Source organism: Leptidea sinapis, chromosome 31 (assembly GCF_905404315.1).
Source record: "Leptidea sinapis chromosome 31, ilLepSina1.1, whole genome shotgun sequence".
Taxonomy (NCBI): Eukaryota; Metazoa; Arthropoda; class Insecta; order Lepidoptera; family Pieridae; genus Leptidea; species Leptidea sinapis.
Window position 1 is genome coordinate 5,564,399 of NC_066295.1, and position 14,283 is coordinate 5,578,681.

At 33.5% G+C, this 14,283-nt stretch overlaps 1 protein-coding gene across 2 annotated transcripts in view; it reads right to left on the reverse strand.

Moving 5' to 3' along the window:
• LOC126974056 (nuclear factor related to kappa-B-binding protein) overlaps positions 1-14,074 on the reverse strand; it is a 39,864-nt gene extending 25,790 nt beyond the window's left edge. For both annotated transcript variants that reach the window (XM_050821440.1, XM_050821439.1), the window contains exons 1-9: positions 13,309-14,074; positions 12,908-13,201; positions 11,399-11,515; positions 10,231-10,589; positions 9,870-9,991; positions 9,531-9,770; positions 7,935-8,047; positions 6,869-6,984; positions 5,567-5,683 (exon numbers count right to left, since the gene is read on the reverse strand). In XM_050821440.1, the coding sequence (XP_050677397.1) occupies positions 5,567-5,683; positions 6,869-6,984; positions 7,935-8,047; positions 9,531-9,770; positions 9,870-9,991; positions 10,231-10,589; positions 11,399-11,515; positions 12,908-13,201; positions 13,309-13,743 (1,913 nt within the window). In that variant the 5' untranslated portion in view covers positions 13,744-14,074. The remainder of the gene's footprint in view (positions 1-5,566; positions 5,684-6,868; positions 6,985-7,934; positions 8,048-9,530; positions 9,771-9,869; positions 9,992-10,230; positions 10,590-11,398; positions 11,516-12,907; positions 13,202-13,308) is intronic.
• Between the last annotated feature and the right edge of the window lie 209 nt (positions 14,075-14,283).

The following is a 14,283-nucleotide window of genomic DNA, read 5'->3' on the forward strand; positions in this document are numbered from 1 at the left end:
TTTGACAGAAACTTGGTTAATTGATGGAGTGCATGACAGTGAACTCTTTGATGATCGCTACGTTGTTTATAGACGTGACCGTAACTATGGTAAGACCAAGCAAACTTTGGGGGGTGGGGTATTAATCGCGGTAATAAGAGAGCTGGCTTCCGAATGTCGCAGTGACTGGTGCTCGAATGTTGAGGATATATGGGTGATGCTGACATTGCAATGCCGTAAGCCTGTAATTAAGTATAAATTGCATTTATGTACTGCTTATTTTTGTAACCAACGTTCAGGTAACTCATTACCTGTACAATTATATCCTTTTCGGAACACCTTACCGATCTTGTTTTAAATAACCCATACGATAAGTTTATATTACTAGGAGATTTCAATATGCCGAACCTAAGGTGGAATCAATGTAATGAAAATTCGTCCTATACTGTTTTTAATGTACGAGGCCCACACCAAGTAGAATTTTTTGATAATATTAATTTAAGTAACTTATCGCAATATAACCACATACCTAACGTAAATATTAGATTTAATTTTTTGTAATAGTGAAGTATTTGCCTCGTCCTGTCCTAACCCCCTAGTACCTGAAGACCAGCATCACCCAGCTCTCTGCATTTTAGCCGACTTTGTGCAGCTTCATACTTTAAGACCTCGACCCTATACAAAGTACTTATATAATTCGGGTGATTATGACTCAATTATATCAAAGCTGAGTGTAATTGATTGGCATCTCGAACTATCCCATTCCTATAGATCCCTTGAACAACCGGTGACCTTTTTCTATGGCATCTTAAACGACTTAAAAAATCAGTATATACCCTCAAAAATAATTACCCCGTCACGTAAATATCCTCCTTGGTATAAAAAGCCACTCATTAAAATTCTAAAAGAGAAATACAAATTCCATTCTAAATACAAGATGTACGGTAACAGATCAGACTTCAATTCCTTTATAACTCTCAGGGAACGTGGTAAAGCCTTAGAAAAGAACATGTTCTCAGATTATATTTCCAGTATAGAAAAAAACATCTGCACAAACCCAAGAGCTTTTTGGTCATACATAAAATCAAAAAACCACAATAGCTCATTGCCTGCGGTTTTACGCTTTGGGGAGCGCTCCTCAGACCATGGGGAAGACATTTGCAATACGTTTAATGATTACTTCTATTCCAATTTCCTAGATAATAATTATAATGACTACTCTTCACATGAAATTGCAAATAACAATTTTACAGTAACAGATATTCATGATGTTGAAATTTTGCCCCAGGAATTGTATAAATTATTAAAATCACTCAATCTAGCCAAATCTGCTGGCCCAGATAACATCCCTGCAGTGTTTGTTGTAAATTGTGCCAGGAGTCTTGTCATTCCCCTCACCTTGTTGTTCAAATGCTCTCTATCAGAGGGAGTGGTACCTAAAATTTGGAAAACGGCTTACATTACTCCGATACACAAAAAAGGCCCTAAAGATATAGTTACAAATTATAGACCTATATCTAAATTATGCTTATTTGCCAAAATTTTAGAGAGAGTTGTTCATAAGCAATTATATAATTGCTTAAAACACACTTTTAGCTCAGAGCAACATGGTTTCTTGAAAGGACGGTCCACTGTTTCAAACCTTATTATTTGTAGCGACTATCTGGCTGTCATATGTCATATATACGGATTACAGTAAATGTTTCGATAGAATTGACCACTTATTATATATTGTGTAAGTTGCAGTCTGTTGGTATACGTGGTAATCTGTTCAGATGGTTTACATCATATGTACAAAACAGGTGCCAGACCGTCGTACTACAAAGCTACGCATCGTCAACAATCCTGATCCCATCAGGAGTTCCTCAAGGATCACTTCTAGGTGCCCTTCTTTTTAATATATTTATAAACGATATTTCTTCATGCTTTCTTAATTCAAAAATATTATTATATGCTGACGATATGAAGATACTATCTCCTATCAGATCACTTGAATGTGCACAACACCTTCAGGATGATCTCGATAGATTTGAAAATTATTGCTTAGAAAATAAATAAGATTTAAATGTTAATAAATGTTATATAACTTCATATACTAGAAAATCTACTCCCATTACATTCAATTATAAATTAAAATATTCGTTTCTAAAAAGAGTCCACTCGATTCGCGACCTAGGAATTGTATTTGATAATAAATTAATTTTTGACGATCACATTAACTCGATCATAAGTAAGGCATCGAAATCCTTAGGTTTTATCTTACGTATGTCTTCAGAATTTAAATCCATTAAAGCCATAAAAATATTATACTGTGCATATGTTAGAAGTCACTTAGAATACGCCTCACAAGTGTGGAACCGTATTGAACGTATTGAAGCGTTACAAAAACGGTTTCTGCGTCATCTTCAGTTTAAAATAAAAGCATATCTTCCGAACTACAATCAGCGCTGTCAAAAATTCCATATTCTGCCATTGGAAGAGAGGAGACGTATAGCCGATCTCATTTACTTAATGAATATAGCGAGGGGTTCGGTCGACTGTCCTGAACTGCTCGCGCGCATTGGTTTTCAGGTTCCGTTTGCTTCACTCCGGAGACCATGCTGCCTGCATGTTCCCGGAGCTAGAACTAATTATAGACAAAATAGTTATCTACTGCGGGCTGGTCGGTCTTTCAACGACTTGTCTAAGCTATTAGACCTGGATTTGTTCACCACTCCAATTAGTCAGGTAAAACAGCTCCTTACCGAGAACTTTTTCAATCAGGTGTAATTGTAAATTTGAGTTATTTTGTTAATTTATTTTTGTCTCTTTATCATTTTATATAATTTTCGTATTTGTTGTCCACTTAACTCTTACACCATATATCGATTTCTATCTGTGAAAACTTTTAATTGTCCTTCTGTAATTATGTTTGTAACTTATATTTTTTAACCTAGCTGTAAGTTTTCCAAAAAAAGTAAAATAAAAAAATCGCTTTGGAAACAATTGGCGCTTTGAGAGAGAAGAAGCGCCGCGAGAAACTCTCCCAGCATTCTTTTTTTGCGCTCTTTTCAATATAAATTTACAATATTGTACAGTCATTTCTATCGCTATAAAATAATCACAATCTAGTCCCAGGGTGTCTTATCATTTAGATATTCAGCAGTGGAGTAATACGATTTACGACAGAGCCATTTTTTCATAAAACATTTAAATTTATTTATAGATAATGCCTGAACAGTGGCTGAGACTTTATTATAGAAGTGTATAAATTTACCCTTAAAGCTATTATGTATCTTATGGAGCCTACTAGAATTAGTTACAAGCAATCCCTTATTTCTAGTGTTACAATAATGAAAATCACTATTAAGAGCAAAAAGGTGACGATTTTTGTGAACGTACATGAAATTTTCATAAATGTACTGACAATGAACAGTCATAATATTTATTTCTTTAAATTTTTCTTTGAGAGACATTCTATAACCAAGCTGGTATATAGCACGAACAGCTCTCTTTTGCACAGCAAACACTATATCAATGTCAACAGCATGACCCCATAGTAAAATACCGTACGTCATTTTTAGTTTATTTTATATCTTAGTATTTGTGTGTACATCCTACTTATACTTTTCAAAGTAAAATAAAAATATGTCTGTTTTCTAATAGAAATCGTACATAAAAGCATACATTATGTATTAAACATTAAACTTGAAAGACTTCAACTACGAAAGAAATTAAGATTTTTAAAAGATTACTCCCACTTAGAGCCTCAGTGGCGCTAGGGTTTTCATGTGTACCAATTGAGTTTTTCGTTATCCGAATTCATAAATACGTTTATTTACTCAAATTACGGTGAAAGACAACATCGTGAGCAATCAAAGACACACACCGATGACCACATTCAAAGTATTGGTGTAAATTTGACCAACTATTCTTATTGAGGTCTTTCTAGATGTCTCAACAACATATGACAACGTTCACCTTCCTCTACTCAGGCAGAAAATGCACCAGCTGAGTATTCCTGTTAGGTTAATCAATATCATTTGCAAGATTTTTTTATGACAATAAGGGACGAAACGAGCAAGGCGTTCACGCTCCCCGCAAACACGCTATCCCGGTCATAAATAACCAATAGGTGATGAATTAGTCCCGCTTGTATATAATATTGAATTCGATAGTCTTTTTCTTAACTCTAAGCTGTCGCTGTTGCAATGTTCCCTAAGGTAGCTTCATTCGTAATAAGGAAGCTGTCTCTCTGTTAATACGTAATTATGTATCCCTACTCTGTGATAAAATTATATTATTACTAATTAAAATCTCAAATCCTTTAGGCTAATCAAATCAAATCAAAATCACTTTATTTATGTAGGTCAAGGAAATAACACTTATGAATGTTCATGTTTAGTTTTCTTTTCCTTTTATATCCACCGCATTTGAAGGTAGAGCATTAAGGACGAAGAAATGGCAAAAAACTCTTTGCCACTCTTTTAAATCAACATTTAAAGTTACAATATAATATATTGCATACATATCATTAAAAAATTCAACGCCTTAAACGAGTACCTAAGTCAAAAAAGTAAATAAATGTAAATTAATACTTAAAAACAAATGTTATTAAGTGCAGTAGATTCATCAACACACACACCGTAAATAAATAAAGTTTATTTACGAGCATTTTATTAGCAATTATAAAAATATAATAATATTCAATTTTAAAACCATGAATCATAATTTCTGGCTATTGCTTGTATTCCTAGCCACAGAGGGATTACTGGCAATGAAATTGCAGATTCGTGCGCTTAACTCTGGAATGTTAAAATATATTTACTGTTTCATCCGAGATCTACGCGCTATGCCTAAACACTTTATGGTTGAGTCATGGCAAGCTTTATGGCAAACCACAAAACAAACTAAAGGTAAATTCTACTGTTCTGTCCAACCATTTATCCCCTGAAAGCCCTGGTTCTTCCACCAAGAAAATCAAAATAAATTGTGCAATTCCGTCATCATACAACTTCGCCTGGGATTTGTCTGTCCACCAGTCTTTTTAGCCAAGATCCGGGTAAGGGACCATTCCATAATATTATGTGAATGTGGCCTCGAGGAAGGTACTCTTGAACATATTTTTTTCTATTGCTCCAAATTGTCAGTTCGTTTATATGACCTTTTACCGATGAATATCCATCGCCTCATCAACCTTCCTTTTCTTCTCACATTATTCCATTTCCCTTTCGTAAAGATTTTTTACAAATTTATTTCCCGCAATAATATTAAATTGTAGTTTAATTCTTCCATAATTTCTACCCCTTGTATTAGACACATATTCCCAACTGTCCCTTTAATTAAATTCTAAGAATGTAGCTAATAAATTATAGGTGTTTAACACTAACCGTACTAACTCTAGTTGCCTATTCTTCAGTTCACAAAAGGAAACCACAGCTATATAAACCGATCATTTCTTTTTACTTAGTTCTTTCTGCACTTCAATCAGCTAGCTAAACATAAAAAAATCTCTCCACCCCAACAATGTCTCAATCGTGACATCCAGTCGACAAAGCCAGTTAGTAATAAAAATAATGAAAATGTTATATCATGTCTCTATACATACCCATATTGTACGTAGGTAAAGGGTTTTGATGCTGATGCAAATCTTTTCCTTTCCTGTGATCTGAATTCAGCAATCTCAGAATTAGTTGGCTGTCTTATCACCCAGTTTGTTGGGTACCTGTAAATTAAATGCGACACATATTTAATGATTGTGGTGGTTTTAATTGCTTTACTCAATAATTTGAGTTTTTTCGCGCGATTGCTTCGATGATGAAAATCTAATTGTATTTATTACATAATTGATTTATTACATAGTTCTAAGTAGATAGATAGCTTAGTAAGTAAAAACGTAGGTATTGTATTTATTAATAAAACTTTGAGCAATTTGAATTAATAAATCAATTAGATTTGTGTAATAAATCCCGGAAGTGAGGTTTATCACTTTAAAAAATAACAAATTGTTTAAATACAATTAGTTTTTTTCAAGGTGAAATGGGCACTTATTAACTACTTGACTTTGTGTATACTTATGTGTAAATTATGTGTTTAAGTTGGCGACGTTTGCGGGTACAGGTGAGTTTTTAGGAACAGAAAACAGGGTGCACAATATTGAATTTAAAGTTCAATTCAATTATATCGAAATGAAAAAGTTTTGCGTAAAAATGAACATATCAAGTGAATTTTTATTTCGTCGCAAACAATTCCGTCAAACGAATGGTGAAGCCGACGATTTGCCAGCCTCGCGCTTCGCTTCAGAGGTCAATGTACGAGTCTTTCTAAATTTATTTAAATATTTATTTTGTTTGAAAATGTCACAATTCTATAAAAAGTTTTTAATTAAATATTTTTTGCGATACTTCTGTGCACTTAAGTATATAATTTGTTAAGTTTTTGTTTACATATTTGTATACACTAACGATATTTGTTGGAGGTGTCGGAAAAAAAGCCATCAGGGAACTTTCAACAAAAACACTGTCGAAGCCATAAAAGATACATCAAAATAATGTGTAGTGGAATTGTGTTGTGAATCTTATATAGATCTACAGAAAAGTCCACAATGGCATATGTCTATCTCATAAGGATAACATGCTATTTAACACTTTAGAAATGGCAACAAGCGATAGTGTAAAACATGTTTACACAAATACTATATCAATCCTTATCATTAAATGTTTTTAAGTCATTAACTTTGATTACACATTTGTAATGGCTTTAGTAGAGACATCGTGTTAATAATAATTATAATAGACAATTCTCTCATTTCCATTGTAAGCATCAACATCGCGAATTAAGTATCTTTGTTAAATTGACAGTCAGTCGGGCACCTAGTGTCAGAGATGTATCAGTAATGTTATAACATTACCTGGGAGGAGGGGGCTCCACTGTGGGCGCTGGGGGAGACGCAGCTCTCAGCCATCTTTCACAAAGTCGGCCGAGAATGGCGTCACAGTCTCGCCCTGCGCCGATCCATTGATATGTCTAAGTGTTGTTAATAATTTAAAAAAGTTTTATTTCACAATCATCTTATCATCTTTTAACATGATTCTAGTAAGATTTAGGTCAGTTTCAGTGATCCACCGACCGTCGGTGCGTACGATACGTTAATACATACGTACGCACCGACGGTGTTAGTTAATACTAATCGTCATTTTGTATCATTCAGTGCTCTCCTGACCAACAAATTGATCGGACTGGTAATGTCGTACACGAAATGAATGTGTCTACGAATAGTCTAATTGTTGTTTATTATCTTCGTAGACGTTTTCGATGCCAAAAGAACATTACTATAACAATAATATATTCATTATTGCGCGTATAAGAATAAAAAAAAATTACTTCAGAATGTCGATCAAAAGTATGGATGAATTACAAGCGAAATAACAAGGCAACTTGAAACATCAAAACTTATTTCGAGCTCCTGTATTAGATATCCTGCAGTGGGTCGCGAACTCAAACCTTGGTGATTAAGCGTTCAGTGTATATATATGCGATATATTTGTTCATGTGCAGTACGAAATCACTTTTTAACGACCATGATACAGATTACAGACAACCGTAAGGTCGGTGCAGCATTGTGAACCATGGCACGCGCTCGACGGTCGCGTCGGTACAGCACTGTACGCTTAATGAATGTTTATATAAATGACCGCGGTCGGAGCACTGAAGCCGGCCTTATATTAACTTATTATTTTATTTATGAACATGGCTCCACTCCCCGTTTGTCGGTGTGGATACCGACTAGCTTCGGACCATTCGGAGGTTCTTCGTCAGGGTGAGTAGTAGAGTTATCAATAATAAAAATCTATAGGTTATAAAATGTCAACTCATTGCATACGTTCTATAAAACGCATGTAACATCCAATCATCAACATATTCCCAAGTTACATTCACAGTTTAATCAAAGGCAAAAAATTATTGATGCCACACACCTGCGTTTCTGGCAAATATTGTAGATAAGGCACATAATCATCAGGGTGTGGACCTCTTTCACCGGCAAGAAAATCTAAAGCTGAATTTAACTCCATGCACCAGTCATCAGATACTGAAATAAATAAATAACAGGTATTAGAATAAATATTAATGTAATAATAAACTTACAAACTAATTTGTTATGTATATTGCAGCCATTATAAAATACTCTATTGATTGAAAAGAGTGGCAGTTGAGTCTCTTGTAGGTATGTTCTTCTCATGAGCTCTACTTTTTCCGAACATATGGTAGATTCAGTAATTTCAAAGAAATATTTACACTTCAAAAGCGCTTAATTTAAGGTTAATTGAATATCGTTTATTAGACTTTGACTTTAACTTTGAATATTTACCCTAAACACTTATTAAATATTTAAAGGTTCAAACTATATTTTTTATGGACGAACATTAAAGAGTGAACGGATTACTTGATGTTGGGTTGTACATGGCAGAAATTGCCTTGAAAGAGAACTGTAGAAGAACGTCACACATCCAGATGATGCAGATTATACATAAGTTCGCAGCAAGCCATGCGAAGGTGGAGATCGGCGGCAAAGTCAAACATCTCTTCCGAAAACTCCCCGTGATACATGTGTTAGAAGACACAATGAAGCGACGTGATTTTAGTTTTTGGGTGCAACTTGGGTGCAACAGAGATGAGTGACAATACTCCCATGTGACTGGACCTCCGTTTGGGTTTGAAGTAGTGCCTTTGCCTTATTAATATTTGCTTCCAGAAAACTGCCGAATTAGCAATCGCCCCGAGATGTCGACACCTAGCATTCCGATACTAGGCGAGGTATTAAGGGGGTACAAGATTCTCCTAGCTGATCTCTTGCTATTCGGATCCTTAAGCGTAGCCCGGGTTTGATACACCTGTTTTTCTGCTGATACTTTAATAAGCGCATCAAACCATTCGATCCGTGCGTAATCTGTGGTGTGCGGCCTACAATTTCAGCGGACGGGATCTGTGTAAGCACGTCGACTATGGATGAAATAGCCCACAGGATGATAAGTTTCTGCGTTACCACTATTAGATGTAGACACACAGAAGTGGGTCCTCAAGATCAAGTCATCAAGTAGAAAGGTTCCTAGACTCAGACAGCAGTTTTCCTCCCTCACGAACAAACAAACATGTGATAAAAAATGATACTCAATTTTGTACCTGTGGAATAAAAAAAGAGGCGGGCTGCGCCGTCCCAAGATGATAATGGCGGCGTTTCAGTTAAAAGGCTAATGTTGCAATTGTTGTGGAGCTGCCTGAGTTATTATCTCGTTTTCCTCAGTCATAAGCGGTAGAGACCTTCATTGCTTCTATGACACCTGTCCTGGACGTCTTGTGACAGCACGGGGCAAATACTGATCTTTGGTGAGAACAAATACAAGTGACTTTTCAAACACAATGGCCACCGATTATTTGGAGACTAAGTATCTATATAGGTATGTATCTGATGATTTTATGTCCCAGTGCAACCAGCTAGTGGAATAGGTAAATGTGTAACCAGATAAACAACAACTGTGACACACAAACAGGCACTGGAAATTCAATTTACTTACAATGATACCAAGTGTTTAAGGGTGCAATAGGAGATCGCATAACGGCCATGCATCTTGCATGTAGCTCTTGTTTGGTAGCCCTGTGTGCTGCTTTAGCAGGGAACAATGCCCTTACTAATGACAAGAAGTTTGCGTGGGTGGTCTCTGTGAGTGCTTCATCTTCATCACATACTTCAGTAGATGAGTCAACCAGCACTTCTCCTGACTCGTCTGCTATTTCAACAGGCAGTGCCATCATATCTGCCAAACAAGTATAACTTATGAGTTATGAGTAAATAACACACTTATGTCTCTGCCACTTAATATTTCACAGCTATAACTATTAATTAGTCAACATACCTATTCCATCTAAGTCTTCCAGCTTAATAGGCACTGGCTGATTTATTCTTGAATTATTTTGCAGAGAAGTTAAACAATCCTGTGGCTCTTTTTTTATTACAAATTCTTTAGAATCTCCAAACCTTAAACAAATACAATATTATTTTTTGTAAGACAGTCAATGAAAGTAACTTAACAGTGTGTATTTTATTTGTTTCAGATATTATAAGAAAATAAAACTTTGTTTATCTTAGCACCAATTACCGTTAGACTTTGGAACCACATACTCAAAGGTAGTATACTTTGACATGATACTGATAAATGAGTGGTGTGTTGTTCACAGTATGAAGAATAGACTATAATAACAATTGTATTAGCTTACTTAACATCATAATCAGTGACTTCCTCTTTAATTTCATCACACTCCATTTTTTTAAATTGTCTGGGACTATTCATTGGATCAAATATTGAAGAGTTTTCTGAGTCAGACACCTGTTCGCATTTTATTTTTATATGGGGAAGTAGCTTTTCATCATTATCTTCATCCTTAACATTTTTTACAGGCATTTTGTTTTTTTTTAGTTTTTGATTTATATCTCTCTTTACACCTTTCTTCTGTTTCTGTGCAGGTAAATCAGTCTTGGCACAACCAAACATAGCCTTTCTTGGTTCATTAACTAAAGCCACTCTTTGCTTTATGTCTTCTAATGTTATGCCTGTAGTATTTAACTCTGGATGATTCTGAAATACATTTTTAAAATAAAATAGTATTAAATGGAACTGGACTGTAAAAATAATTGCTGGTGTATGTAAATACCATCTAAGTAAGTAATATATAATAGTTTTGCTTTATGTATAACTTTTGTAATGTTGATTATTTTCTGTGATTGAAGCTCTTAATTTATTACATGACCATGAAAGGTCATGTAATAAATAAAAAAAAAAAATCTGTTAGGATTCATCTTTAATTTAGATTAATCTGATTTCATTGAATTAAAAAAATTACTCAGACACATTTTTAATATGTTACAACCACATTAAAAGAGCAATGGGTGATAGTGGTGCTGAAGATAAATCAATCATCAGGCACTCAAGGTACAGGTACAGTGATACAAAACAAATATTCTAACTTTAATTAAAAAAAAATATCTAAACAACCTAAATATTAAATAAGACAATTAGTAAAGTTATCATCATAAAAGAGATGCTGGGAAAGAATTCAAATGAAAAACATGTTTATACTACATATTAAATACAAAATATAAATAATATTAATTATAATTGTATTATTTACACATAGTAATAAATATATTTATTTTAATTAATTAAGCAATTTTTAACAATAAAGATTTACTAGAGAGATAAAATCACGGAACAAAATAATGAACATCTTTTCAATTATATTTTATACCCAATAATTTATTAGTGTTTGGTTATGAAATTTAATTAAACACACATGCTATCCTAAGAACAAACAAGATAAGATATATTTAACAATAATAGCTTGTTTCAGTTAACTTATATTTTAAATATCATATTATATTTCTTACTTCTCTGTACTGTCTCCTAGACCTATGTGTAGAAAGGACATTTTTCAAACATGCTAATGATGAAGGCTGTGATATGTCTCCACTATTGAGAGTACCAGATATGCTGTTATCGATTCCCTGGAACAAAAATAACAATTTGAGTTCAATATATTTCTAAAAAAATGTTTTTCATTTGAAAGTGTTCACTTCTAGTTTGGTTCCATTACTAGAAATTGCTATTTACAAGGGATAAGAACAACATTCAAACTTTATTTTATAAAAACTCTTTATATTACATTAAAATTCGTAAATTATAGTATTATTTATTATGCTATTATTAAACTTTATTTTCCACACATTTATAAAATGTTATTATAATAATAATGTCTTTTATTGTTTGGAATAGCTTATTTCATCTTTTTAAATTGTTCCCTATCTGTAGCTATATATATAATATATACTCATCTAATTTCATCCTGATTATTTATGCTTCTGGATCCACAATGTCATCGAATAGGAGGACAAACGAGTGTACGGATCACCTGTTTTTAAGTGATCACCGCCACAGTTTGTTAACATTATTTGAGGTATTTATAGGTACAATATTAATTGCACATAAAATAAGAGAAAAACAAAACAGAAACCTTTTTACCACTAATTATTACATTTGAGTCAATAAATCTCAGAATACCAATAAAAAGAACTTCATGAAATTGACTGTTTCTTGTAACTACAACAAACAGCGGAATGACAAGCTCATAGCTGCTTTATTGATTGTGATATTTTATTTTTTTGACAACTACACTTTACAGTACACAATAGTCAGGTAAAAAAATTTAATTTTGCCAGCAATAACCAATTTACAGAACACTTGTTTGAAGTATATTTTTTATTCAACACATATTATGATGGAAATTTCCTTCATCATGCAAGGAAGGGTTAGGTTACTTAACATTCATGTTAACACAAAACAATGTACATACATACTTAGACTTACAAAAGTACATACAGGATGTTTTTTTTTAAATAAAGTATAACACCTAAGTAATCTACAGCAAAATACATTTTCCTATTCTATTTTTTCTTATTTTTTGTAGATACCTAGTTTTATTTTCTAATTCAAATGTTTTTATTCAAAATCACTTATTGAATGTCAAAAGCTGGTAGCTTTTCCCATTCAAAAAAGACTGCCTCATTTTAGTTTTATATTATATATTGGGGTTATTTTGGCACACTTGCAGTGTTCTTTCAATGTATATTATTATTTTACATATATTAATAGATAGCTTATAATTAGAATGATTTAAGTGAATGTATCTGAAAGTTTTTGAAACAAGCTATAAGACCATGCAAATAAACCATCTTATAAATAAAATTAAGGTCAGAACTTGGTGTAGGAATAGTGTGCCGTACAGCACTTTCAATTTTGGTGGGTGACAACTGTATCATGTCAGCAGATAAACATTTTATGTGCTAATCAATTGAACTGTCACAATTTTTTGATAATCTAATTTCTTATACATTATTTACCTGTAATGTGGTTGTTCTTTTTCTCTTTTTCATAAAGTGCTCTGGTGGTCCCTCTGGGTAGTTTTCATCATCTGATTCTTGACAACCCACTTCACTCCAAATAGCTGTTAACTCTTCAAAATATCTGTGCCTTGCTCTAACATAAATGGGCTTATAGTTGTTTTTTGTTGCCGGTTTTGGTGGTAGCAGTGGTAAAGAAGGTATAAAGCCGGGAGGGGTTGACTTAGCTACTGCTAATAATCGTTCTCTTGATATAAGTACTTCAGGTAGTAATTTAGCATAATAAGATTTAATCTGAAATGAGATTCATTAGGGAACCATTAAAATTTATGAAATTAAAAAATTTGTTTTTGTTAATAATACTTAGCTGAATATAATTTATAAACATTCAAACTAATTACCTTACGCCTCTGCTGTTTAGCTCGTGCCTTCATAAGGAACTTCCTCATTCTTGCTATGTCTGGCCTATAATTACCTTGCCTTAAATTCCTAAAAAAACAAGTAAGTGGAGAAGTAAAATGAAATGGTTCATGATTAAACAACATTTTTATAGTAGTTTGCTTTTCTTCATCATCATTTTCTGGGAACTTAGGCAATAGTTCTAACAGTATTTTCTTGTGGTTTTCTTCCAAACTATCCCATGTATTCATTGAAAAGAATTCTGTAAAAAGAGAGTAGTCTTCACATAAATCTTGAGGTAGCTCCAGGTCTTGACCCAGCACACGAATCGATTCCATTACTTCTTCTTCACTGTCAGAAGTCTCAGTAGAGGAATCAGAAGTACTACTACTGCTCTCGCCACTGTTACTCTGTTCACTATCCATCTTATCTTCCATAGTGCACCAGAATGCAATAGCAGTAAGGTAGGAACTATAAATGCTTTTTACTTCACTTAATTATAGCGTTTAACTTATTTGATCACAATGTTTCGCCCCATTAGGTAGGTATACAGTCTTGTTTAGTTTAGATGTTTACGAACCTACAAACCGATAATTATGTCTTAACCTGTAGAAGCCCATTGAGCCTTTTGTATAGCCGTCATGTCTTGTCTAAAATAAAATACAACGCAAACGCCAAACTGTAGAGTTTCATACATAGTATGCGCCAAATCGGCACATTGCGATGAGAAAATAGCTTGACAACCAGGTTCAGCGACATTTTGCCGTTTCAAAATGGAATATTAAAAACAAATCTTAATTTGTCTACGGAGCACCACAGATATTTTCTTGAAACTTTTCTAGGATTTTCCAGGTGGGCAAATGGACTATGCCTTACAGCCAAGTAACGTAGATATTTTGCTTGTTAAAAATGTTATATTAAAAATATAACACAAATAAAACTAGTAATTAAAAAAATTACAACACAAAGAATAAGCT